At 38.0% G+C, this 24,170-nt stretch overlaps 1 protein-coding gene across 5 annotated transcripts; it reads right to left on the bottom strand.

The window, feature by feature from the left end:
- Positions 1–9,375: 9,375 nt before the first annotated feature.
- Positions 9,376–21,867, bottom strand: LOC105167817 (Protein kinase superfamily protein). Of its 5 annotated transcripts, none has more exons than XM_088883681.1 (16): positions 21,625–21,866; positions 21,451–21,534; positions 20,044–20,184; positions 19,849–19,919; positions 19,380–19,473; positions 18,643–18,720; positions 16,197–16,263; positions 15,667–15,752; positions 15,471–15,521; positions 13,886–13,933; positions 13,587–13,707; positions 13,334–13,475; positions 12,054–12,191; positions 11,857–11,969; positions 9,829–9,897; positions 9,376–9,744 (listed from the first exon to the last, which is right to left on the bottom strand). In XM_088883681.1, exons 1-16 carry the CDS (start codon positions 21,793–21,795, stop codon positions 9,617–9,619), a joined length of 1,602 nt encoding a protein of 533 aa, XP_088739807.1. In that variant the 5' UTR covers positions 21,796–21,866; the 3' UTR covers positions 9,376–9,616. The 5 variants fall into 5 exon arrangements, with proteins under 5 accessions (XP_088739807.1, XP_011085935.1, XP_088739808.1 ...); XM_011087633.3 differs by having other exon boundaries at positions 13,295–13,475; positions 21,625–21,865; XM_088883682.1 differs by having other exon boundaries at positions 13,295–13,475; positions 20,044–20,099; positions 21,625–21,682.
- Positions 21,868–24,170: the final 2,303 nt, after the last annotated feature.

The following is a 24,170-nucleotide window of genomic DNA, read 5'->3' as shown; positions in this document are numbered from 1 at the left end:
CCATGGTGACGGGCTTTCTTGATCAAGGGTTGATCAAGAATTATTAATTAAATTAGATTTAATTAATAATAGTATTTGACACTAGTCCAAGTCTAGCTGAAAGGTTAACCTAAAGTGTCACACACAAATCATCGAGAAATGACAAGGAATTAATTGAGAATTAATTTCATAAGTAATTGGATTACTTACAAATAAGAAGGGATCCATTGGATGGAGGAGCCTAAGGATAAATTAATAGGATTAATTTATATTGGGCTTTTGCCCTTATTATTTAATAAGTTGGACTTATTAATTAATAAAATTGCATAGACGCCATACACTTGTTGCTTATGAAACATAGCACCCATCATATGGACGCAATACTTAGTGCAAATTTCAATACAACCCTCCATGTCCATTCATGAGGCTCTCGACTTAGAACATTTCAGATCCAATCCTCAAAAATTAGTTTCATAGTTGTCATCAAATACACAACTCAACTTCATTGGTTGATTAGTGATTTATGGGCTTTGTTGCAATGTATGAAAATGACATGAGTAAGAACAACAAAGTAAGGCCAAATAAATACATCTTACACATCTCAATATTACAAAATAAAAATAAATTTCTTAAATAGATTACAAAATAGCCAATCTAATTTCCCTTTTGGTCACCTATTCTAATAGCAAGTACATTTTTTATTGTTTTTCCCTACAGGCGAGGTCCTTTTCACTTACTTCAGAGCGGGTGATGGGGGTAGGGGTCTCCTAGGGCTCTCCACTGATAGCATGAGAGGCATCCTCCTCTCTTGGCTTCGTGGTCCTTCATTTGGGACATCCCCCGGGACAGTATGAATTGTGGCTTCTCAGGGGGGGGACTTTTTACCTCGCCCTCGGCCTCGACCTCTCAAGGATATGATCCAGGTCCTCCTCTGAAAGAACCCCCTTCGAATCAACTCAAAATAATGCGAAGTTATAAAATAGTAAATAATTGAGAGGGAAGGAAGTTACCTGATTCAATGGGATGAGATTGGGTCACGGGAGCCAAAGAGGTGGCAAAGGGGTCTGGAGCACCGTTATGAAACTCTAAAATTCAAGAGAACAAACAGCATCTCCACTGTAAAGCAGTACGAAGAAGGAAGCTATAAATTCTTTCATAAGCCAATCAATCAGAAAAGGCTAGAAATGCAGACTTATATATACAAAGGAAAGGAATATGCTAACTAACCCACTAACTAACCATATCCGAAACTAACCTAAAAAAGTGTAACAACTGTGTAACAAAACATAACTAACCAAACTGTATAAAAGAAAAAATATAAATACAAAACATGTGAACAACGGTCACTAGATAGCAAACTACTTACGCACCTACACACAATGACCTGACCTCGCTGGGCGGACGCGATGCGACCTCTCTATTCATAACCCCCCCCCCCTTCAAGATGGAGCCGAGGAAGAGAGGCCTAGCTAGGGAAGGAAGCAAGCAAAGTCAGTAGCAGTGAGAGATTTAGTGAAGAGGTCGGCCACCTGAGCAAAATCAGGGATGTGAGAGGGAGCAATGAAGTCAAGTTTGAATTGATCACGAACAAGGTGGCAGTCGATCTCCAAATACTTGGTGCGCTCGTGGAAGACAGGATTGGTAATGATGTGTAGAGCAGCCTTGCTGTCGCACCAGAATGGGATAAGAAGCGAGATAGGGACGTGGAGGTCACGGAGCATGAACGAGATCTAATGAAGCCCGCTAACAGCGGTGGCCATGCTGCAATACTCAGCTTCGGCAGAGGACTGGGAGACGGTGGCCTGCTCTTGGTCTTCCAAGAGATAAAAAAGAACCCAAGGAAGACACAAAAACCAGTGATGGAATGATGAGAGTCAAGGCAAGATGCCCAGGATGCATCAAAATAGGCAGAGAGCTAAGCAGAGCAAGAGGAAGGAAAGAATAGACTAGTAGAGGCAGTCCCTTTCAGGTACCGGAGAACATGGAGGGCAGCAGACCAGTGAGAGGTCCGAGGCGCCTGGAGGAACTGATTTAGCTGTTGAATAGCAAATGAGATATCAGGTCGAGTAAGCCCAGGTACAAAAGGCAACCCACAATTCATCTATAAGCCCCGGGGTTAGGAAGTAAGGACCTATCATCACCGATTAATTTCACACCAGAAAGGCAGAGGAGTGGGAGAATGCTTGGCATCGAGCATTGAGGAATCAACCAAGATATCTCGAAGATATTTATGCTGTGTCACATGAATACCGTGCGAGGAGCAAGCAAGTTCTAGACCGAGGAAATACTTAGCGGGACCAAGGGCCTTAATGGTGAACAATTGATCTAGATAGACCTTGATAGAGTGAAGAGCGAACTAGGAGGTCTGAGTAAGTTTGATGTCATCGACATATACGAGGAGCCCAGTGAACTCAGAGTCTGTGTGTTGACGAACAGACAGTGCTCATGGCTGGACTGAGTGAACCCAAAGCTAAGTAGTTTGCTGGTGAGCTCAAGGTTCCACCCACCCCGAAACTTGCTTGAGGCCGTATAGAGATTTTTATAACTTGCAGACATAGTCAGGGGCCACATCAAGGAGACCCTTGGGAGGATCCATGTACACATCTTCGTCCAAGAATCCATGAAGAAATTCATTATTGACATCAAGCTAGAACAAGGGCCAAAAGCGGGAAGCTACTAAGGACAAGAAAATGCGAACCGTAACAAATTTAGCAACAGGGGAAAAAGAGACAAGATAATCAACTCCCTCTATTTGATTGTAGCCTTTAGCGACAAGGCGGGCCTTGTACTGACCGATCGATCCATCTGGGTTAAGCTTCAATTTTGTACACTCAGCGCAACCCGATCGGTTGCTTCCCAGGAAGCAATGGTGCAAGCATCCACGTGTCATTGGCAGCGAGAGCTGCGAGCTCCTGATTCATGGCGTCCACCCAGTTCACATCCTTGCAAGCCTGAAGGTAGGATTTAGGCTCCTATAAAACAGATAAGTGGGCAACAAAACGTATATGTGCAGCACTATAGGCTGTGGGAATACAAGTAGAATGAGAAAAGGAACAGTGACAGACATAGTCATTGAGCCAATGAGGCTTAGAGGGAATCCTCTGCAACTTGCGAAAAGGGATAGGCGAAACAAAAGGTGAACCCATAGGTGATTGGGGATGAGACGAGGCAAAAGGAGAAAGACGAATTGGAGTTGGGAGAGGAATCCAAGTCAGAGACTGGGAGAGGTACAGAGATGCATGGTTTGTCAGGAGTAATCTGGAAGGGAAAAGAATGTTCACGGAAGATCACATCTCTGGAAGTAAAGAGGGTCTGTTTAGCGATGTCAAAAACCTTATATGCCTTTTTAGAGTGACAGTACTCAAGGAAAATCCATTTGGTGGCTCGTTCGTCAAACTTGTATTTGTGAGATCTAATGTTTGTGGCATAGCACAAACAACTGAATACTTTTAATCGGGAAAAATTTGGAGGCTTATTATAGAGGATCTCAAAGGGCGACTTTCCATCGAGGACCGGGTAGGAAACCTATTTATAAGGTAGGTCGCTGTGAGGATGGATTCTCCCCAGAAGCGTTTGGGTAGATGTGACTGGAACAGCAGGGCACGAGCTATTGTCAGGACATAGTTTTGTTTAAACTCTACCACCCCATTTTATTGTGGTGTGTATGGACAGAAAGTTTGGTGTCTTATGCCTAAGGACTGAAAAAGGGATTCGCAATGAGAGTTGACGAACTCAGTCCCATTGTCCAACAGATGACCTAAACACATTTTTGGAATTGGGTTCGCACCATGGTGAGAAAATTGCACAAAGTTTGAGATGTTTGTGACTTACATTTAAGGAGAAATATCCATGTTTCTCCACTATAATCATCTACTAATGAAATAAAGTAATGACAACCAGTGAGCGAACTAACGTGGTAAGGCTCCCACAGGTCGATGTGAACGAGTTCGAAAATGGACGACGAACTGGTTGTGTTGGGAGAAAGAGGCAGCCTTTTTTGCTTGGCTAAAGGACAGATATCAAAATCTTGATTAAGAGAAGCTGATTCAAGTTTTATTTCTAGAACGTGGATATGTTTCATTACAATAGATGAAGGATGTCTCAATCTTTTGTGTCATAGATCAACAGCACTAGTGTGAAATACAGAGCAAGTAGTGTGTTTGTGAGCAAATGTGTGAATGACATGAGGATCAAATGAGGTAGCATCTAAGCAGTACAAATTTCTAACTTGGTTGCCAACTGCTATGATGTTCTTTGTCTTTCGGTCCTGAAAGAAGTAATCAGAGGGTAAAAAATCCCTTCGACCAATAAAGATGAGCATACTTTATGACCGTACAAGAGATTAAACTTAAAAGATGGCACAAGCAACACATCAGTGAGAGGAAGATTTTGTGGAGCATGATGCTTCCTGTTTGAGTGACGGACTGTGAGGTTCCATCAGGTAGGTGAACAAAAGTTGGATGTGTGAGTGGGAAAACATTATCAAGGGAGTCTGTGCTGCCACATATATGATTAGTTGCCCCTGTATCTGTAATCCAAGATGACAAAATGCTACATACAGAAATAGTGAAGGCTCGATTCATATCGGCAAAATCATCAACATGAGCTAGGTTTCCTTGTGCAGGTGGTTGTATGGTGTTCTGCATAAGTGCAATCAGTTCCTGAAGTAGTTCCTCCTTCGTACTTGTCTGTCTCAGGTAGCACCTCCCAGTTGCGACCTGGGCTGTGAATCCCCTGGTCCTCCCTGCATCCTTCTTTCTTTTGTCAGCGAGCTCCTTCTACCAGTCAGGTGTCCTATGAAGCTTGAAGCATGTGCTTTGATTGTGCCCCGTCCATTGACAATGCGTGCAGTACAGGGTTCTCTTGTCGACACCGACTTTCTCCCTCTCAGGTTGCGCTCCACCCCTTACGTGTAGGGCTGTGTTTTCAGCTTCGCTCATCTGCAGTTGGACTTTCTTCTGCTTCTCCACACTCTATATGATAAAGTACACTTTGTTGATGGAGGGAACCGGCTCCATCACTGGCAACTGATGTCGTACATTTTCAAAGACATTGTTGAGCCCGATCAAGAACTGCATTAGCTGCGTAAGAGCAGCTGAATCTTCCACGGCTCTCCAAGCTCCACAAGTGCACCCACTGCAGGTACACTACGGCGTTGGCTTCAGTTCCGCCATTTCATGCCATAGTTTTTTCATGTTTGTGAAATAGGAAGACAGAGGGAGATTACCCTATGTCATAGAACAAATTTCTCTTTGTATCTAATATAACTGTGGCACATTGCATTCTCTATAGCGTTGTTCGAGATCAAGCCAGAGGTTTCATGAGGATTTTATGTACATAAAAGCCTCCACAATATCCTTGGAAATAGAATTCAAAATCCACGTTGTCACCATTCTATCGACCCGAATCTACTGTTCAAAGAAAGGGTCGCTTGGGTGCGACTTCTCAAAAGGTTCCATCAATGAACCCCAATTTCATCTTAGCTCGAAGTGCACGTTTGATTCCAAAGCTCCAATTCAAATAGTTGTTGCCGGTGAGGGACGCACTCACCAATATCATCCCAGGATGATCGGACCCAAGCAACTGTAATTTCTCAAGCAAAGTTTCCATCCTTCAGCAACCGTCGGTTATCGCCGGAATTTGAACCCTAAAGTGAACCCACCGTATGCAGAGTCCTTCAAGATATGGCTGTGATACCATGTAAAACTCTGAAATTTAAGAGATCAAACAACATCTCCATTGTAAAGCAGTAAGGAGAAGGAAGCTAGAAATTCATTCAAAAGTCAATCAACCAAAAAAGGCTAGAAATATAGACTTATATATACGAAAGGAATCTGCTAACTAACCACATCCAAAACTAACCGAAAAGTGTAACAAACTATGTAAAAACATAACTAACCAAACTGTACAAAAGAAAAAATATAAATACAAAACATGTGAATGGAGGTCGCTAGCGAATCTGCTAACTAACCCGCTAACTAACCATATCCAAAACTAACCAAAAAGTGTAACAAACTATGTAACAACATAACTAACCAAACTATACAAAAGAAAAAATACAAATACAAAACATGAACGGAGGTCGCTAGCGACCTCCAAGATAGCGAACTCAGTATGCGACCTATACATAACGACCTCACTGTTCACAACCGTCCACTGCAGCATCAATATTTAGAATGAAGGCTCTTCTCTGAACGGGGGATACCCCTGAGCCATGAACTGCTCCTCGCAGGCCATGTACCCATACTACAGGAAAGGCACGACTATCTTCACCACCTCCTTAGAAGTCTATAGACTTCTTATATTCCAGGAGACGACTGGCCCAATAAGCTTCCAAGTACCTTTGGCCCTCCTCAGTGTTAGGAAAATCAAGTTTAGCCTGGTCGACCGCCTTCCTATCCTCCTCCGCTTGAGAACTACCTCCTTCTACAGCCTCTTCACGTCTTTCTCTACCTGTTGATAGTGCCCTACTGCCTCCTTCGCTTCTTTTAATTTGGCAATGTCAGTATTCAGGCATTTCACCTTGTCTCGAGCTTTCGCCTCTGGGCATCCCCTTGAGAGGCTGGAGGTGCCCCTTGAAGATGCGAAAACTCCTCACACAGAGAGGTCTTTTGAAATATAAAAAGAAAATCAAGAAACACCTCAAGAAGCAAGAAACCAAAAAGGGTAGGATGTACCTTAACCAAATAAGTGAATATCACTCTTCCAAATCCTTTAAGGTCAGAGAGGCAAGGAGACGTCTATCCCCTGAAGTAAGCATCCCTTTCATAAGTTCAACTACCAGGGGGAGTCCTTTTCCTTCTCTTGTTTAGGGGATTGGCGCTTATACAAGCTGTTTGAGGAGGCCCGAAAAATTAGGGATACACATCCCTCATCCCGAAGAGGAGGAGGGGAAGAGGTGTAGCAGAGAGCCGTACAGAGCTGGATGGAGGAGTGCCTAAGGAACTCATCTTGGCCTTCTTCGAGCAAGCCCCTGGCATGGATGAAGCATGTCGTTTTCCCTTCTAATGACTTGAGGCCCGCTCGACCCTCAGGGACATTGTCACGCATCAACTTGCTAAACATAATATCCACTGCCAAAGAAAAGAGTAAAATATAGTTATAATTGTGCATTGACAAAAATACCAAAACTTAGAAAGAATATAAAATATCCAGAGGCTCCCCCAAGGGTTCCACTCGAAGACTCAGGCCAAAGTGTCCTAGGAACTTTTCATCAATCAAGGCTCGACACTCGTAGGGTTTCTCATTCAACTCCTCCTAAGGAGGAGAGGGTAACCGTCGTTTCACCTACAAAAGCAGTAGGAGGAGGGTTATGTATCCAACAGTCTGGAAAAGTCCAAAGACGAGAAGGCAACACATAGAAAAAATATTCTTCCAACGCTTTGGGGGTGGGGGCAGACAAGAAGGACACCCCTCGCAAGGAGAGAAATGAAAAACACCAGTGACAGTATGCTTTAACTGAAAGCACTGGGCAAAAGCTTTTGCAGTTACACAGGCACCATGAAAATAGAAAATCATAAAAAAAAATACCTAAAACCCGAAAGGAGTTGGGGGCTAATTCATTTAAAGGAACTTGGAAGAAGCGAGCGACGTCTGCGTAAAAAGAATGAATAGGAAAATGGAGGCTTAACCTCAACTGGGAAGAAAAGAAGCTTAAGAAATTTGGGGGAGGAGAATGGGAGCGACTAGTGGGGAAGGGGGCACAAATAGTAAATGACGGAGGGATGTGAAATTCCTTCACCAACTGCAAATGGCAATGAGTTTAAGATAGGAGGGGCCCCAGTCCGCTAGCGACTGGGACATCTCCCTTCCTCTTCCCCAAGAGGACCCCTCTTCCTCGCTACCTCCCACTTCCTCCTCCTCCGATGCCTCATCCAACTGACGACAGGCGGTCACCGCCGCTTGTCGCAGGCTCCATCTTCGGCCACTCAAGGGTTCAAACGAACCATGGAATATCCTCTTCGAAGTTGCCTTAGAGGGATGATGGCCTGGAAGAGTCTCCCTCACGAACTTGATTGCCTGGTCAGAAGATGCCATGAATGTTCAAAGAGAAAGAAGAAAAGTTGTGGAAGAAAAAGTTAGAGGAGGAGGGAACACTTACAGACTTAGGGGAAAGAAGATCCTTTTTTCTTCAAGAACGCAAGCTGTGGAAGGAAGAGGTAGAGATTATGCCTTGAATTAAGGAAAGTGGATGAGGTTAAGCCCATGTTCACGCTCGTAACCGCCCTCCGTTGGGCGATTACCAAAGATGACGGGCGCGGCGGTTTATCAAACGCCCCCCTAAGGTAGCAATCATGATGGCTAGGTCTAGCCCTAGCCATCATATCAAGGCTGACAAAGGACAAAGCATAGGGCTCTATGTTACAAAAAAAAGCAGAAAAATAGATGAGTCAAGGAACACTTGGGAACTGTCTCGAGACAGTAAGGAGGGAATTCCTCATATACAAAGATCTCCTGCTCTAAGAAGGAGTCGACTGGCACCCTCCTTCTTCGAGTTGGGGGCTGAATGATGCACATAACCTAATGACGCGCAGTCCAAGAAGAACAACGAGGCCTAAGGGCCGCCCAATATATTTGCCCCAACGGCCTAGGAGACCTACGAGCCCTGGACGGAGGTCGAAGACCCAAGGTAACCTTGGACTCAACCTATGAACCGCGACCCAATAAAATTGATCAGCCCAAAGGCCCTCAGTTGGTAATTTCCACATGGCGCCACATCAACCTTGAAGTGGCAGTTCAGATAACGGACTCCTTGGAGACCAAAACTCCTTGACGACTGAGACTCCCTGCGAATGAAGGGTTTCCCCCAACAAATGGATGCTCACTGTGAACATATCAACGGCAGATAAAGGTGATCTCCTGCTTATCCAACCATCCTTATCCTTCTCCCCGAAGATGAAGGCGAAGAGATGGATCCCCAATTGACAAGGGAACTCTCTCTATAAAATATAAGTTTGGTCCCTCAAGCGGGGGACGATCTCCGGACTTTGAGAAAGCATTCTTTTAAGCATTCACTAAACACTCTTGTGATTTCTGCATATTATCCTTAACTACATCAACACATTTCAATTTTGTATTACTTCTACTTACTATTTTATCTTATCACATCGCGCATTCAATACAAATTTAAACGTCGGAGTGCTAACATGTTGTTTCGCATGTATCTTTCTTAGGATCATAAACTCTATACTCCAACTTTAAACAATATCCAAGCCTATGAGATCGGTATTATTTTTACACGCATTGATAAGAGTTAATAAATATACTATTTTATATTTTTATCCTTAAAAAATAATATTACACGGTTAATTTAGTCAAATCAAAAAAATAATTACTAGATGATACATTACTTTTATAGATATATAGATACATAGATAGATAGAAAGATAGAGTAGGTATAGCTATAGATATGTGCTTTCATAAACAGCAACCAGTCCCAAATCCTGTTAGCTTTCGGCCCATTAAAGCATCCAGTGCAACAATCATAAAAAATGAATCTATTACAACATGGCTCTACTTTATGAAAAATCTTTTCTTAAACAAATTAACACAGCGTAGGTTTCGCATATGCAGCATGCATTTGTCAAGTACAATACAAGATGTAATAAGATTTTCAATTGAAAATTCTGCGACAATCTTAGCGGCTTGATATGAGAAGGGGCCCTAAACTCCAGATATGATCTCCAGCAGATAAAATGAACTGTCTCAACCTTGCAGTCATCGAGTGTCTGATGTCATTCATGTAAGCAACAAACTCCATTATTTCTGTGGAAGAATGTGCAAGTTACTTCTCGTTTACTTCTTGTAGTTGAGCAAATTACAGGGTAAGAATGATGCAAACTTACTCACCTAGAAGTATCCACAGGCGTATGTATTTGATGCTTGTCTTAAATCTGGCTTTAAGAAGTACAGCTGAATCTGAAAGTAGTACATTTACAGATAATTACAAGCGTAGAATGATCCTCGACACATGGGCAGTAATTCAGGCCAGAGATGGTCAACAAGCAGCAGAAAGGCTAACACCAAAACTAGAGAGGCTTGTATGCTTCTATGCAAAATCATGGAGTAGGTTCTAGGTTTTTGAAAAATTCTAACTTGAAAGTAACTATAATGGTTCGGACTGCCCCGTCTAAAACAATCAAGAGAAGTATTAAATTCCCCAATTCGGCCTAACAGAATATCCATGGAAAATCATTTATGTCCACTTAGAACCATATTCTTAAGCTTTTTTTACAGTCATGATTATTCATAATTATATTGCTAGAGAAAAATGCCAAAATTGTGATTATTGTGAAAAATAAACAAATGGTAAGCCTCATCCTAAGATCTTAAAAGAAGACAACTCAAAATAAACAGACAGTGGTAAGTTTGATATCCACCAGCTCAACCAGCCAATCCGCTCACTACAAGGTTTACCATGCACACAAGTTCGCCTGATTTAGAAAGTTTTTATTCCAAACCCAAACCCCCAACCCCACCAAGGAAAGAGAAACCAAAAGATACTAACAAAGAATCGGAGTAAATTGCATTTATACTCCCTGTGATTTGTTATAATTACAAAAGGCTCCCAATTAAATAGAAATACATTTACATCTCTTGAATATTGTAAAACCTCACATGCTTAATTAAAAATCCGTAAACTTACATTAAAATAATATTATATTTAAACGACAAAATGCCCTTTCGACCTAAATGTAAATCGATGTATTTGTAATGAATAAACCAAATAAAGGGTGTGTTTGTAATGTTTGTAACAGTTCATATCTTACTTAATAAAAATCAACAGTTTAATTCTTATTTTGATTTAAATTACTTTCAGATTTAGCATTTAATTAAATGCACATTTATGTAATATATAAAAAATAAATCTAAATAATTATTTGTATGTCTAATATAAAATAAATTTAATGTAGATACATATAAATATATAGGTATATTCGTAGATATAATATATGAATATACAAACAGTTTTTGATAATATATATGTATTTGTACATTTATCTATATGTATATTTTATTGTATGTATGTTCAAATACTATTGTATCCATGTTACCCATTTTCATTGTATATTATTTATATGTTTAAATATATATTTCATATTTTTGTATTATATATCTTTTTATACTATGAACAAGAGATACTATATATTTTTTATATAGGAAAAAAAATTATATTTTTTAAATTTTATATATGTTAAATGAACAAATACAATATATTTTTCATGTTATATGTAATCATATGTTCTTTTTATTACAATATTATATAAACGTTCTTATATATTTTTTATAATATATCAATGTATTTATCAAATGTCAAATTTGAAGTATTAGATTCAATCAAGCCAAATTATGAACTGTTGATTTACATCAATAAAAATGTATTATTAAAAATATGATAAAAAATGCCTTGTATTGTTTAATAATTAAAAATATCCTCATGTCATTTGAAAGGAACTCAACTTACAATCAAGTCCAAAGGGTATTTTATCAATAAAAATTGGTCAAATTCAATGGACAAAGATATCCGCCAATTGAGGGCCAAAATGAAAGTTCACATGAGTTTTTTGTCGAAACTCTAATAGAAGGTGGCAATGTAAGACAGAGTAAATATCAACAAATGTAAATGTAATTTTTTATCTAGCAAGGAGTTTCTTGTAATTATGATAAATCATAGGGAGTGTAGATATAATTTACTCTAAGAATAATGAATAAATGAATAGTATGAAAGCTGGAAATGAAAAATTGATAATCGGCATAATCTTACTATCAAAGATTTTGTAATTCTCACATACGTGTCCTACTCCAGCCAGCCAGCATTATTCTCTTAATTAATCCAATTTTAATACTGAATAGTGCTAAGGGATACATGTGTATTACCAGATTCAGAACTCCCCTCCGCCGAGAGACCATGCAATGCACATTTAGCATAACTTAGTAGTCGGATCCGTTGAGGAGCACCCAACTTGCTGATCAAAGACCTTAGTAGTCCACTGCATGGAATTGAATAGCAATAAATATTTTAAAATCCTCAAATTTCTTTAATAATATTTGGAAGAAATAGAATCAATCCTTACTCAGTTCGCAGTATGGTAAGAAAGTCCGGCGGCAATGACTCCATGAAGGAAGATATGTCCTCCATTTTTAGAGACTTCAATTCATCCTTCAGATATTTTTTCTCTTCTGGCGACATCCCTCTCCCAAGCACAGATTTACTTTTAATTATTTTATAAAAAATAATCAACATTAGTTACACAGACAAACTAAAAAAATGTAATGTTTTAAGAAACCCTAAAGCTGAACAACAAATAAGGTTTTCATGTTTTCGTTGCCACATTGTCAACTTAGGTATTTGGAAACATTGGGAAAAACTGTCACCAATTTAGCATTACTTTCACACATTCTCTTTTTTCTTTTATGAGGTTTTCAGAATCTTGGACAATAATCCATGTTTTAAGTGAGTGCTGCCAATGGTATTTATGTTCTGCCATGAAACACTTCCACCAATCCTTTTTTGCTTCACCCAACTACTTACATTGTCACTAAAATTATAACAAAAAACAATTGTCGTTTAACAAGAATGTAAGCGTTTAAACAATAAAAAATACAAGGCTCAGCAACACAAAACTAAAAATTTTATCTAAGGCAAGATTCAATATAGCTGTAAATATTCAGAGAAGAAAATCCAAACAGTTCAATTCTTTCTCATTTCTAGTGGGCATATTAGTAGCTGATCCCATGCTATTCTAACGCAAAGCCAATTCAATAAAACATAGACACTTGAGCTGTACTTATTTAGGTTCACAACCCATAGGAAGAATAAAGACTGCTCATCTTAGGTTCTCCAGACAAATCTCGGCATCTGCAGGGATTGTAAGGAACTGATAAGAAACAGCAAAAACCCTCCTTTCCCCTTTTAGCCATAGTGTTTTTCAAGTTCGAAAGTTAGAATGCATTTGGATGAAGGATCTTGCAACATTTGGATGGAATGATTTGAATTTGATAGAAGAATTTTGAAAAAGGTTTTTAGATAAACTCAATATTAATAAATGGATGTGAATCCATCGTCGTGTAACAAAAAGAAGTTGAAAATAGGAATTCAAGGGTTTAAGATCCTTTATAACATGGAATTGTCCATAAGTTTAAAAGATTTGTTATTACGGATTTAAAATCCCTAACTCCAAATCCACCAATCCAGCACAACATTATATTACTCTTCAGTATGGCAAACAGATATTGTCCTCAGAACTTTAAAAGTAAAACTCCAATCCATAATAAAAGAAACAACTAAATCATGGGAAGAAGCAAAAGACAATACCTGTTAATAGTTCTTCCAGTAAATATAACAGGAAAATACCTAGCATACTTTCCAACACCAAAGCTTTCACCTAGCTGCTGTATTTTTGGTGAATCCAGAATAATTAAAGCCTCCCAGAGACGACAGTACTTCTTTCTGAAGTCTTCAGATAACTGTTTATAGACCCCATGATCCAGAATGACTACATTTATTTATGTTACGCAAATAAGAAGTCAATCCATAATCAAGTAATTATATGATACAACCACCCCTCTACTTAGATAAATGATGAAAGTATGTAATGCTTTTATACCTAATGAAAAGCCATTGCGCCCCTGTGGAGAAACTAATATATTCCCAGGATGTGGATCTCCATGCAAGAAACCATGGACAAATATCATCTCAGCAAACACATCTACTAAGGCTTTTGCAACCTACATTTTTAAGAGAAGCAAAATGGAACAAAGTAGTCACTGATGCAGTGAAGATACAAGCTTTAGACAGCTCCATATCAAAAGATTTCACACTCTAAATTTGACATATCTGTTATTTAGGATAACAGTAAGAATTGTATTACATGACATGTTAACAACTATTTTCCAGAAAACGAACCTCAAGAGGACTAATTCCCATTCGGTGCAGAAATTCCAAGTCATTGACCTGAAAACCAAAGATTTTCCTATTAGCAGTGGTTTAGCAGACAATCAATAGCAAACCACAGACACGAGGACGCATGTAAATTTTTTATGTTGCATACAAATTTCCTGGTATTGGTGAAATATAATAAGTTAAACCAGCCTCCAATAGGTACCCTGTACCCACTTAAATATTCATGTATAAAAGATTACTTATAAGATTGCTGGAAATAAAACTAAAACAATCACCGAACTACTCACTTTAGACTTGATAGTAACTTGCATGATATTACCCCTACTGAGTAAAACCTTTAACAGAAAGAATATCACAAAGTTGAACCAGATCTCACTTATTCTTCTAGTTAAACCCTCAAATTGTTGAATGACAAAACTCCCCATTCACCTCAAGTATTTATGCTTAAGGACCTTAACATAAACATAAATGTAAACCTGCAGATACTAACATAAAAATGGCAGAATCCACAGTGCCTACCCCAGCCCGTGAACATCACGAAGAAGTGCTATTCCTCAGATATGAATAAAAAACCAGGTACAGCTCTAGTAAAAGATAATGGATCCTTTACCATTTATGATCAAAATTATCACTTCTAAAAAGATGATATTTCTATGTCCTGTTTCCAAGCTAGATATGGAAGATAATAGACTTTAATCAAAAGATTACAATGTGTTCATCTTTCAGATTTATATAAATAATTTATTGGGTTGAAGTTCCCTGCAGAAATTAATCAGTTTGACCAGAAAAATCCATTCAATTCCTGATTCAGGAGGAATCAGATGCCACAATGATCGCACATCAATTGCAGCCAGCTAAACAAGAATGTCATGCCATGTTTCAAGAAAACTTAAGCACAATTTATCAACAGGAAAGGCAATCTAATGCTGCCCTTATGTATTAATTAAGGCATCTACAACTGCTTCAATATGCATATTTTTACTTTGTCTCACTCTCACATCTATTTTGTTATTATGACCGAGGAGGTACCATTTGTCAGTAAGGGCTATATAAAGAGAAATAGTTACAGCAATGTGAGTTATATATTCAAACTACTTCTCGTAGAATTCTTGCACTTGCAACGCTGTTTGTAGAAGTCCCTAGAAAATCCTTCGTCCATAAGGATAATGCATAAAAGCAGGTCAGTTCTCTATCTCAGCTCATTTAAATATAAGAATGGCACTTTTCAATTGGAAACAAATCCTCTGAAGATAAAAAATAAATAATAGCCAAAGGTGCCTTAACAATGCAAGTGAGATAACCAAGCTGTCTGTTAGATATGAAATCTCCTAAACATAAAGGTAGAGTGGTAGACCACTTGTATTATACAACTGAACATCTCATTAGTACAGATAAACCACTGGTACTCAACAGAAGACTGCAAACACAGACTACATAAATGCATTCCTAAGGGTAACTGAGATCTTTTACGCACTAGTAAAGAGTATTATGGACAGACTAGTCTACAACAATCATGAACTCCCATAGAAGCTAATGAACACAGTCCACAGGTTTTTCATTGCATGTGAAGTTTGGTGGTTAGATATACCTTATGTCCTTCACAAAACTGCATAGTCAATACCTGCCTGCTTGTGAAATCCTGGCAATATGAGCATGATACAGAGTTCAAAGATAATACAGAACAAATAATCTAAGTGTGGATACGTCAACAATAAGATCATAAAATTTTCTGTTATGAAATGCAGACATAATTAATTCATAAAGCTGATGATCATGTTCCATACCCAGTAAACACGAGGGATCCTGACCGTCCTGTTCTTTTTAAAATTATTTGCCGCTCTTTCTGAGTTTTTAGCCTCTTGAATGAAATCTATAGAGCAATAGGAAATAATACCATCCAAGCAAATTAAGATATTTGTACGAAGCAACTACAGGGACAAGTTCTTTGATACTTAATTTCCTTCCAGCGAGCACAATGCATATTTGGAAAATAAATAGAGGTTCAAAATGAAGTTTATACTTGCAAAAACATCAGAATGAAACAAAACAGCTGAAGTCACAGAACCTAAATACATGCATCTTATTGAGGCACTAAACCTAGGCGAAGAACAAGTTCTAATAGTATGAAGTAGCGAATGCAGATAGTAACCAAATTTTCTTCATAGAAAGATTTAAATATCTTCAGTTTCAAAAGAAGCATGAATCACATTTGAATACACAGCACATAAGAATGAATTCAAACTAATAATCGAAGAGGAAATAATTCTAATATGTTTACAATTCGCAATGGATGGAGAACACATGCTATACTCACCAAGTTCAGAAGCAATGGACTTTGTAAACTCTGATACCATCCACTCAAACCTGTATTCTGGAAAGAGCTGGATAAAAGAAGAAACATTAAGGCTTATGAAACTATACGACGAAAGCAGCCCAAGAGTTGGACTCATTTGAGCAAATAGCCAATTCAATCTCCATGCTTCATGTCAGAACCCGGTGAATCACTACAAGCAGAAGCTTCTCGCAGCAACTATCCATAGCGAGAGAGATCCCTTGTCTTTCTAGCCTACCTATCTATAGACTATCTATAGAGCATTTCTCCAAAATGAATCTAGAACCAGAATCAATTTGTGTTTTACTCATTCCCCCCCCCCCCCTCTCTCAAAGTCCTTATGAACTAATTGTTCTACACTTCTTACTTGTTGTAGCTTGTTACATGGGTCGTGAGCGGAATTTGGGTTCCTGTTGCATATTCAGCTCGTGTTGCAGCTGCTACCACTATTTTCTTGATCTACCCAATCGATCAAGGAAGTTTTTCTGATGGTATGCCTCTAGGAATTTCTGGTACTTTCAACTTCATGATTGTATTCCAGGCTGAGCACAACAACCTTATGCACCCATTTCACATGTTAGGTGTAGCTGGTGTATTCGGCGGTTCCCTATTCAGTGCTATGCATGGTTCCTTGGTAACTTCTAGTTTGATCAGGGAAACCACAGAAAATGAATCTGCTAAAGAAGGTCACAGGTTCAGTCAAGAAACTTATAATATCATAGCAGCTCATGGTTATTTTGGCCGATTGATCTTCCATATACTAGTTTCAACAGCTCCCATCATTACACTTCTTCCTAGCTGCCTGGCCTATAGTTCGTATCTGCTTCACTCCTTTAGGTATCAGCACTATGGCTTTCAACCTAAACGGTTTCAATTTCAACCAATCTGTAGTTGATAGCCAAGGCTGTGTAATTAATACCTGGGTTGATATGATCAACCGTGCTAACCTTGGTATGGAAGTTATGCGTGAACGTAATGCTCATAACTTCCCTCTAGACCTAGCTGCTATCGAAGCTCCAACAAATGGATAAGACTTGGTCATAGTGGATAGAAGTTTCTGAAAATAGAAATATAAGGTGCAATAATCCCTCTTGATAGAACACACATAAACTCATTGTCTTCGCCAAAAGGAAAAAAGAACAAATAAACAAACTAACTAAAAAGAAAGGGAATAAAAAATATGGAGATCACTGGTTAATAGGAATTATACCATTATGTCCTCTATTTCTGCAGCTTATTTGTGAATTTCTTCCCTATTAAACAACTGAATAGCGAAGCCCGTGCTAGTTGTCTAAGTGGAATTCATTTTAGGAATTGATTTTAGTCGGATTATGAATGTGTGCAGAAAAATATGAAAAGAAGGTAACTGAGGGACACAACATTTACCGGGTTTGGGTCTCCTAATTCACAACTGCTCATGTTCTATTTCCACTAGGATTGTTTTGAATGAACTACAATAAAAAGTGACCCATCAACTATTTATGCTTGGGTACCTGTAAAGCATCGTAAAAGTTGATCCACGGTCGTTGGCGCTGGATGTAATGTTAGGCACACTCCACCATTCCAATAGTACAATATAAGTGGAGGAGGGGGATATCTTAGACTAGGACCTTGTCAAAAAGTTTAACAACCAAAACAAAGAACACTAATCCAAATAACTCCGATATAAGGAAAATGATTGTGAAATTTGAGACTGGTTTGCACATTTTTCCAAAAGAATTACTCTTGTTTTTACAGTGTATAGTGTACATTAGTAACATTACAAGGATTAAATGAAAAGAAAAAACTAGTCTTTGATTCAGTTGAAGCATGCACCTTATCCAGTAGAGTGAATCTTATTTGACAGTTTTGAATGTCATTACAAGGATGAAAGGACAATAAAGCCAAACTTTCATCCAGCTGAAGCACTCCCAAAAATTTTTAGCCACTACCCACTCTGTGACCTTGAACATTATTTAAACAACTTTTCTACGCTATATAATCAGCCAAGTTAGAAGTGAACCAGGAATCTATGTTGATGTTTCATTGTCGAGCTTTATTGACAGATCGCTGTCAAACCACCGGCTAGATCCTACTTGAAGACAACGACTCATCCTTCCACCTACCATACCGAGTCATGTGCTTTCAGCGCTTTATGAACTATAAAGTTAAGGTAGGGGTAGGAAAAGGGGGAAAGAAGGGAGAAAGTAAAACTTTCAGATTAACAGAACATGGTGTTCTCTTGATTTAGCAATTATTCCTACTGAAAAAAGTGCAGAACTCAGCACAAGCAAAAATAATAACCCGGATTGCAATTGGCTCATGCACATCTTCATAATCCAGCATATTGCTTTGTATGCATATTTCTCTTAAACAATGACACATTTGATCCTTTTGAAGAAATGAAATTGTAAGAAGGCCTATAACATTTTAACAATTAAATTCTTACCCATGCAACTGATCTTGAGAGGAAGGCCATGGTTGTGACGTCAAATTTCATTTGATACTCTAATCCTGGATATTGGACCTGCAGTTCAGGCAGCACAGCAAAAATTAAGCACAATATTCTCATCCAGAGTTCTCTTATGCTAAAAGAAACACAAGTAAGCAATATAAAGAGAAACATGGTTGTTTCACAGCCAAGTATGAAGAGTCGATTGGTCCTAATGTCCTTGAATTGGTTTTAACTAGACACCATTCAAACTAGTTGTCTAAGTCTGAGGAACACTGTTCAAATTAAATCATTTTCTTACGGTAGTTCCTGCTGAATAAAATCACCACAGCTTAAGCATAAGAACTTATCTGCATTGGATGATGGATCTGGTTAGACGTCTTACACCATATTTGAGTTATACTATTTCTGCAACTATATAATTAAGGTGATTATGTTAATATATATTTTTAAAACAAACTAATTGTTAATTTCATTAATAGCATAATTCAATGTAATCAACAAGATAAATGTACAATAGAATTGTGCTATAAAATCTCAGGTCAAATAACCCCCACACCCCCATCGAAAGAAGCCAGAGGAAACAGCAAGCTTTGTTGATAAAACAGTAAAGCCAAGAAAAACATCAAAGATATTAACAACCACCTGCGTAAGCAAACCAACTTGTCAATATATAGCTGGACAGGTAAAGCAGAAATACAACTTTATACAGCCGCATAGTTCTATAGCTTAACCTTGACTGCCACTTCCTGGTGGTCTTTCAAAACGGCATGGTGTACTTGAGCAATTGAAGCAGCAGCAACCGGTTTCTCATCAAATGAGAGGAATCTGAGATTCATGGATCCACAAGTGAATAATCCCTTTCTCCTCTTAGAAGAAACTTATAGCCAGAAAGAAGTTTCTATTACAGCATTAAGGAAAGTTGAAAAAGTCTAAGTTGGAAATCTGACTTGTTCCAGACCCTTTTAACAGTTAATCATTTGAATTAACTAACACTAAAATAATCCAGTTAAATATCATGAAAATTTAGAACCAAAGTAAGGCTTTAAAAAGAATATGATACAGATGAAACAAGTGCTGACATTAGTCATCTTTCTGTTCCTACAAGTGGGAAAATTTGAATTTCCCAATGAGTCTATGACTGCTGTTATGATCAGGTAATTTAACTAGTGTGCTAAGTGAAGTTAACCTGCTTCAACTTACATCTCTGACAAATCCTTTCCCAAATTCTTGACAATAACTTCTTTGACGGCTTCAAAATTACAAGGAACTGCCTAAAGCATCACCAAGAATGAATCAGCATATCGTCCAATTGAAAAAACTTTTTCACCACAAAAGTTTGATCAGACAAGAAATATTAGGGAGGAAAAAAAAAAAAACAATGGCAAAAATAGAAACCTGATCCTGTAAAGATGAAAGAGTTGATGAGTATTCTCTTGGGACTTGGCGCATGGCTGCAACAAACTGACCAGCTTTAACATAGAAACCTTTGTTGGCATCACATAGTTTTAAGATCCTTCTTGCTGACCGCAGATGAAGCTTAAAAAGCCACAAAGCATCCAATTGAAGAGAGACAAAATTTGTAATGTGCAATCTTAGTCAAATACTTAGAGTCAGTCTTCAAATTTTCACTTAAACCACAAAACATTTTCTGTGCATAGGCTGTGACTTTCACATGGCTAGAGTTTTATCATCAGGAAGCAAAAGAAGAAGACAACAGTAATGATGGAACACTAATTACCAAGCATATAAACAAAGGCACAGGAAAGAGATTTATGCAATGATAAGCAATGTGTTTGGGTTGCTAAATGTCTATAATCAATAGTCAGGGTTCTGAAATCAAAGGTACGAACAAAACAAACCATGAACTTAAATATAAAACTTCTAACTGTTCAATAATTATGATGGACACTAGCTATCGGGTTACCAGACTATATTCTTGATGATGGTAAAGAAAAAATAGAGGCAGACATAATTTATTTAGAGGAGAGAGATAGAGGCCCAAGAAATAACTACTTCAGAGTTTTCAGGGTGTGAACAAATCTTTACTACTCATAAAGTTAATCTCTATAAATAACAATAACCTGCACCTACTTTAGGTAAATGACGTTTGATGTGTTCAAACACATGGAATGGATTAAGTAACAAACTGATTCTTTTTATCCATATCTCTACTGGTTTCCAAATTAATCCCATGGACGCATATAATTTAGAAGAATATGTGAGTGATTCATACACAATATTGATTTCCTTTATCAACGATTAATAAGCAGAGTTAAAGCCGAAACATAGATGATACAATCAATTGGAACAAGCTAAGAGAAGACAACAAATTAATACTAAAGTTCTAAGTGAAGTCAGTATAGACATCCAATGTATAGGGTTATGAGTAATGAAGTATCTGAAGCAATATCATTCCACACCTTCAGTTCTCACAATGTCATATTTGATTTTCTATGAGAAAGGATTATATATGATTCTGGGATGTTGTTGTTAAATGCCCAAATGAACTCAACGAGTTTGGGTTGGAGGACTTCATAGTATTGGTTTATCAAGTATTGTTACAGAGAAACAAGAGAAGATGACCAGAAACACTCGAAAAGCACCAACACATTAGAGTTATGATGTTTGCTTTATGATGTCCAAGTCCATGAGTGTCCATCCTTATAGAAGCAAGATAATGCAAAATATTCCTTGTACACTATCAAAAAGAGCATAAACCCATTCAAATCAGACTACAACACGAAACTGACAAAAACATCACAAAAAAAACAAAGGAACAATAGGAAAACCCAATGGCCAAACCTCAGATAACACGCGGCCGTACTCATCCGAACCGGCGGGTAATCCGCGCAGCGAATACTTGTAATCAATCACGCACGAACTAATCTGCAAAATCAAACCACAGACAGTGAAAAAAAAAAAAAAAAGCATTGGTAACACAATAAACATGACGAACAAAACGGAGAGTAGACTTACAGCAAAGACAGCGCGGGAGGAGCGCACAACGCCGTTCAAGAAGCCGGAGGGGAAATCGAGCGTGTCAGAGGAGTTGAAAGAATCATGTGCGAGCGCTGCACATCCAGCAGCGGTCAGCAGATAGACTGAGGTTTTCGCGCCAAACTTGAGCACTCCTCCATATCTCCTCATCTCAGCTGATTTTTGCTGGAAACCCGTCGGCTTCGCATTTTAGGGAGGAGGGAATTATGAAAATGAGCCAGTGGGGGGAAATTTACTAGCTTTGTTGTTACTGAGGGGTAAATTATTAATTACTTTTGGGATGATTTTAATTACTTCAAATGCTATATTTGGATGAAATAATTTTTATTTTGAGAAATGATTTAGAGAAGAGATTTAAACGACTCAATGTAAAAAAAATTAAATCCATCAACATTTCAGAAAAAGTATATGTCAAATAAGAGTCCAAAGATTTTATGTTCTTTCTAATATGAAATCACTAAACAAATACAAATGATTTGTTAATTGAGATTTGAGCTCCATACCTATAAATTCATCGATCTAGATATAATGTTTGATAATTTTTAGACCTCCTTTACATGGCCTCTTAAGGCTGGATTAGAGGTCTAATCTACCCTCAACCAATGTTTCCTTCAGTTGTTTCATACCCACATCAAATTTGATTGCTTGATATAACCCTTGATAACGCTATAACTAATTCCCCCTTGAGGTCGAATAATTTTATTTGCTGAAATCAAATATTCAGCCAAATAAAATCTTTTATAATTTTGTCCTAAAAAATGAGAGAATAAATGACCTAATGGCCCTCTATCTGAAAAATCAAACATGGCAATAAAATGCATGCAAGCGCTGCTCCGACTGCGGGGACAGGTTCAAAATCAATGCGCCCACCTCTTCCAAGACGGCGAGAGAAGGTCCATATTTGCAAAAACCAACAACCTATGGAAGTCAAAGTACTGATGCTTGGAGCGCTCCCCACAAACACTTGAAGAGCTTGATGCAATCTTGAAAGCTAGAAATGAAGCTGCCACATCTCCTTACCACTGACTACTCCACAGCATTGTTGCAATTTAATCTCCAATGACCGCATCCCTCATATCTAAAATAAGACCAGCCTAGGTCCACCCACCCAGCCTCGATGTCTCTTCTTCTGCAAATACTCATTTTGTGAACTACACACAACGCTTCGGCCAAAGCATTTCTCGCTAAAACACTATGCAAACCTTGTTCACAAGCCCTGACCTCAAATTTTAAGTTGCAACACACAACAATCCATTAACTACAGATTGTTAAGGACAATCTAGGCAGTGTGGTTTTTCTCCCATACTTTTTATCCTACCATATAAATAACATCCCACTTTGGCTATGTTTACTTCAAGTATTAGACCTAATATCCGAAGCAATCCTTAGTAGTAGTTTGTTTACTAGGTTTAAGTCCAACTCGATATAATGTGGGATTACCCATTACTAGACCTTAATTTGAGGTGGTTCTAATCCCCTGAAGCTGGTGATTAGAAGCTTGGGTTGGCAGCCTAATTTGTGATTTTTTTTCTTCTACTTTTGCCATTGATTTTAAGTGGTGCAATGTTGATATTGTCCTCCATTTTATTACAATCTACCACATTCATTGTATTGGACCTGACACAAGGTTGTTCTTTTCATACAACACTTCCCCAGCCCATATTTGTTCTTCAACAGAACGCAGGTGACCTTTCTTGCCCTCCATGTTTCTTCCTTCTTCGCCATTTAAATGTTCCTTTTTTTGCTTTTTTCTTCTCGAGTTAAGAAAAATGTAGCTCAATTTTTGTCTGATCTACTTGTTGATCTGCGTAGTGAAAGCAATGGTATACAATCTTGTGAAGTATTTTCTTTCCATTTTTTAGGCAAATACGAGTTATTTACTCTTGTGTGATGGCCACAGACTAATTTCAAAGGGTGTGTTGGTATCGAGAGCAAAGGTCAGTTTATTTGTACATTCCAAAAATTTTAAAAGTAAAAGAAACCACGAACCTGCCAACTTTTATATATCCATAAATACAATGTAAAATGTATGGTTTAATAGCATTCTTTCTGTATCTCATTTGGTATTGTATTTTTTCCCAAATATTCGCTTAATTTTTGTTCCAATATGTTTATTAAACCAAGTGCATTTTTTGCTTCTTAATTTCATCATTATACTTACTTACAACTATAATATTTTATATATAAAATTTTAATTGGCAGAACAATTAAAACTTCCACTCAGAATCATATGACTTGTTTCTCTTCAAGATTTGTTTCTCCTTTTTTTGCTTTTTTAAGCTGTAATTGTTGTTTTCCTTAATTGGTTAATTTACTTTTGCTTATGGGATGGTTCTCACGAAGAAAAATTTTAGCTGTAATTGTTGTTCAGCAAATTATGATTGAGATATTGGTAGGCCTTACCCTAATTGTGTGAATTCATTTATAACTGAAATGTATACGTACAAATCATACGCATAGAAGGACTCGTCAAACTAGTCGATTCCCGAACAAGTTAATCATTTGCATAGACTAGTCATCGTCGT

This window comes from Sesamum indicum, linkage group LG8 (assembly GCF_026168435.1).
Source record: "Sesamum indicum cultivar Baizhima isolate 11 linkage group LG8, ASM2616843v1, whole genome shotgun sequence".
NCBI lineage: Eukaryota > Viridiplantae > Streptophyta > Magnoliopsida > Lamiales > Pedaliaceae > Sesamum > Sesamum indicum.
This window is presented reverse-complemented; position numbering and strand designations above follow the sequence as displayed.

Excerpts from the sequence above, each read along its gene's own strand:
- LOC105167817 (XM_011087633.3), bottom strand. The coding sequence starts at position 21,795 with ATGAGGAGATATGGAGGAGTGCTCAAGTTTGGCGCGAAAACCTCAGTC. Across the intron at positions 20,185-21,450 it reads ACGGCCGCGTGTTATCTGAG|CTTCATCTGCGGTCAGCAAG; the intron begins GTTTGGCCATTG and ends TGGCTTTTTAAG. Across the intron at positions 15,522-15,666 it reads GGATCCCTCGTGTTTACTGG|GATTTCACAAGCAGGCAGGT; the intron begins GTATGGAACATG and ends TCATATTGCCAG.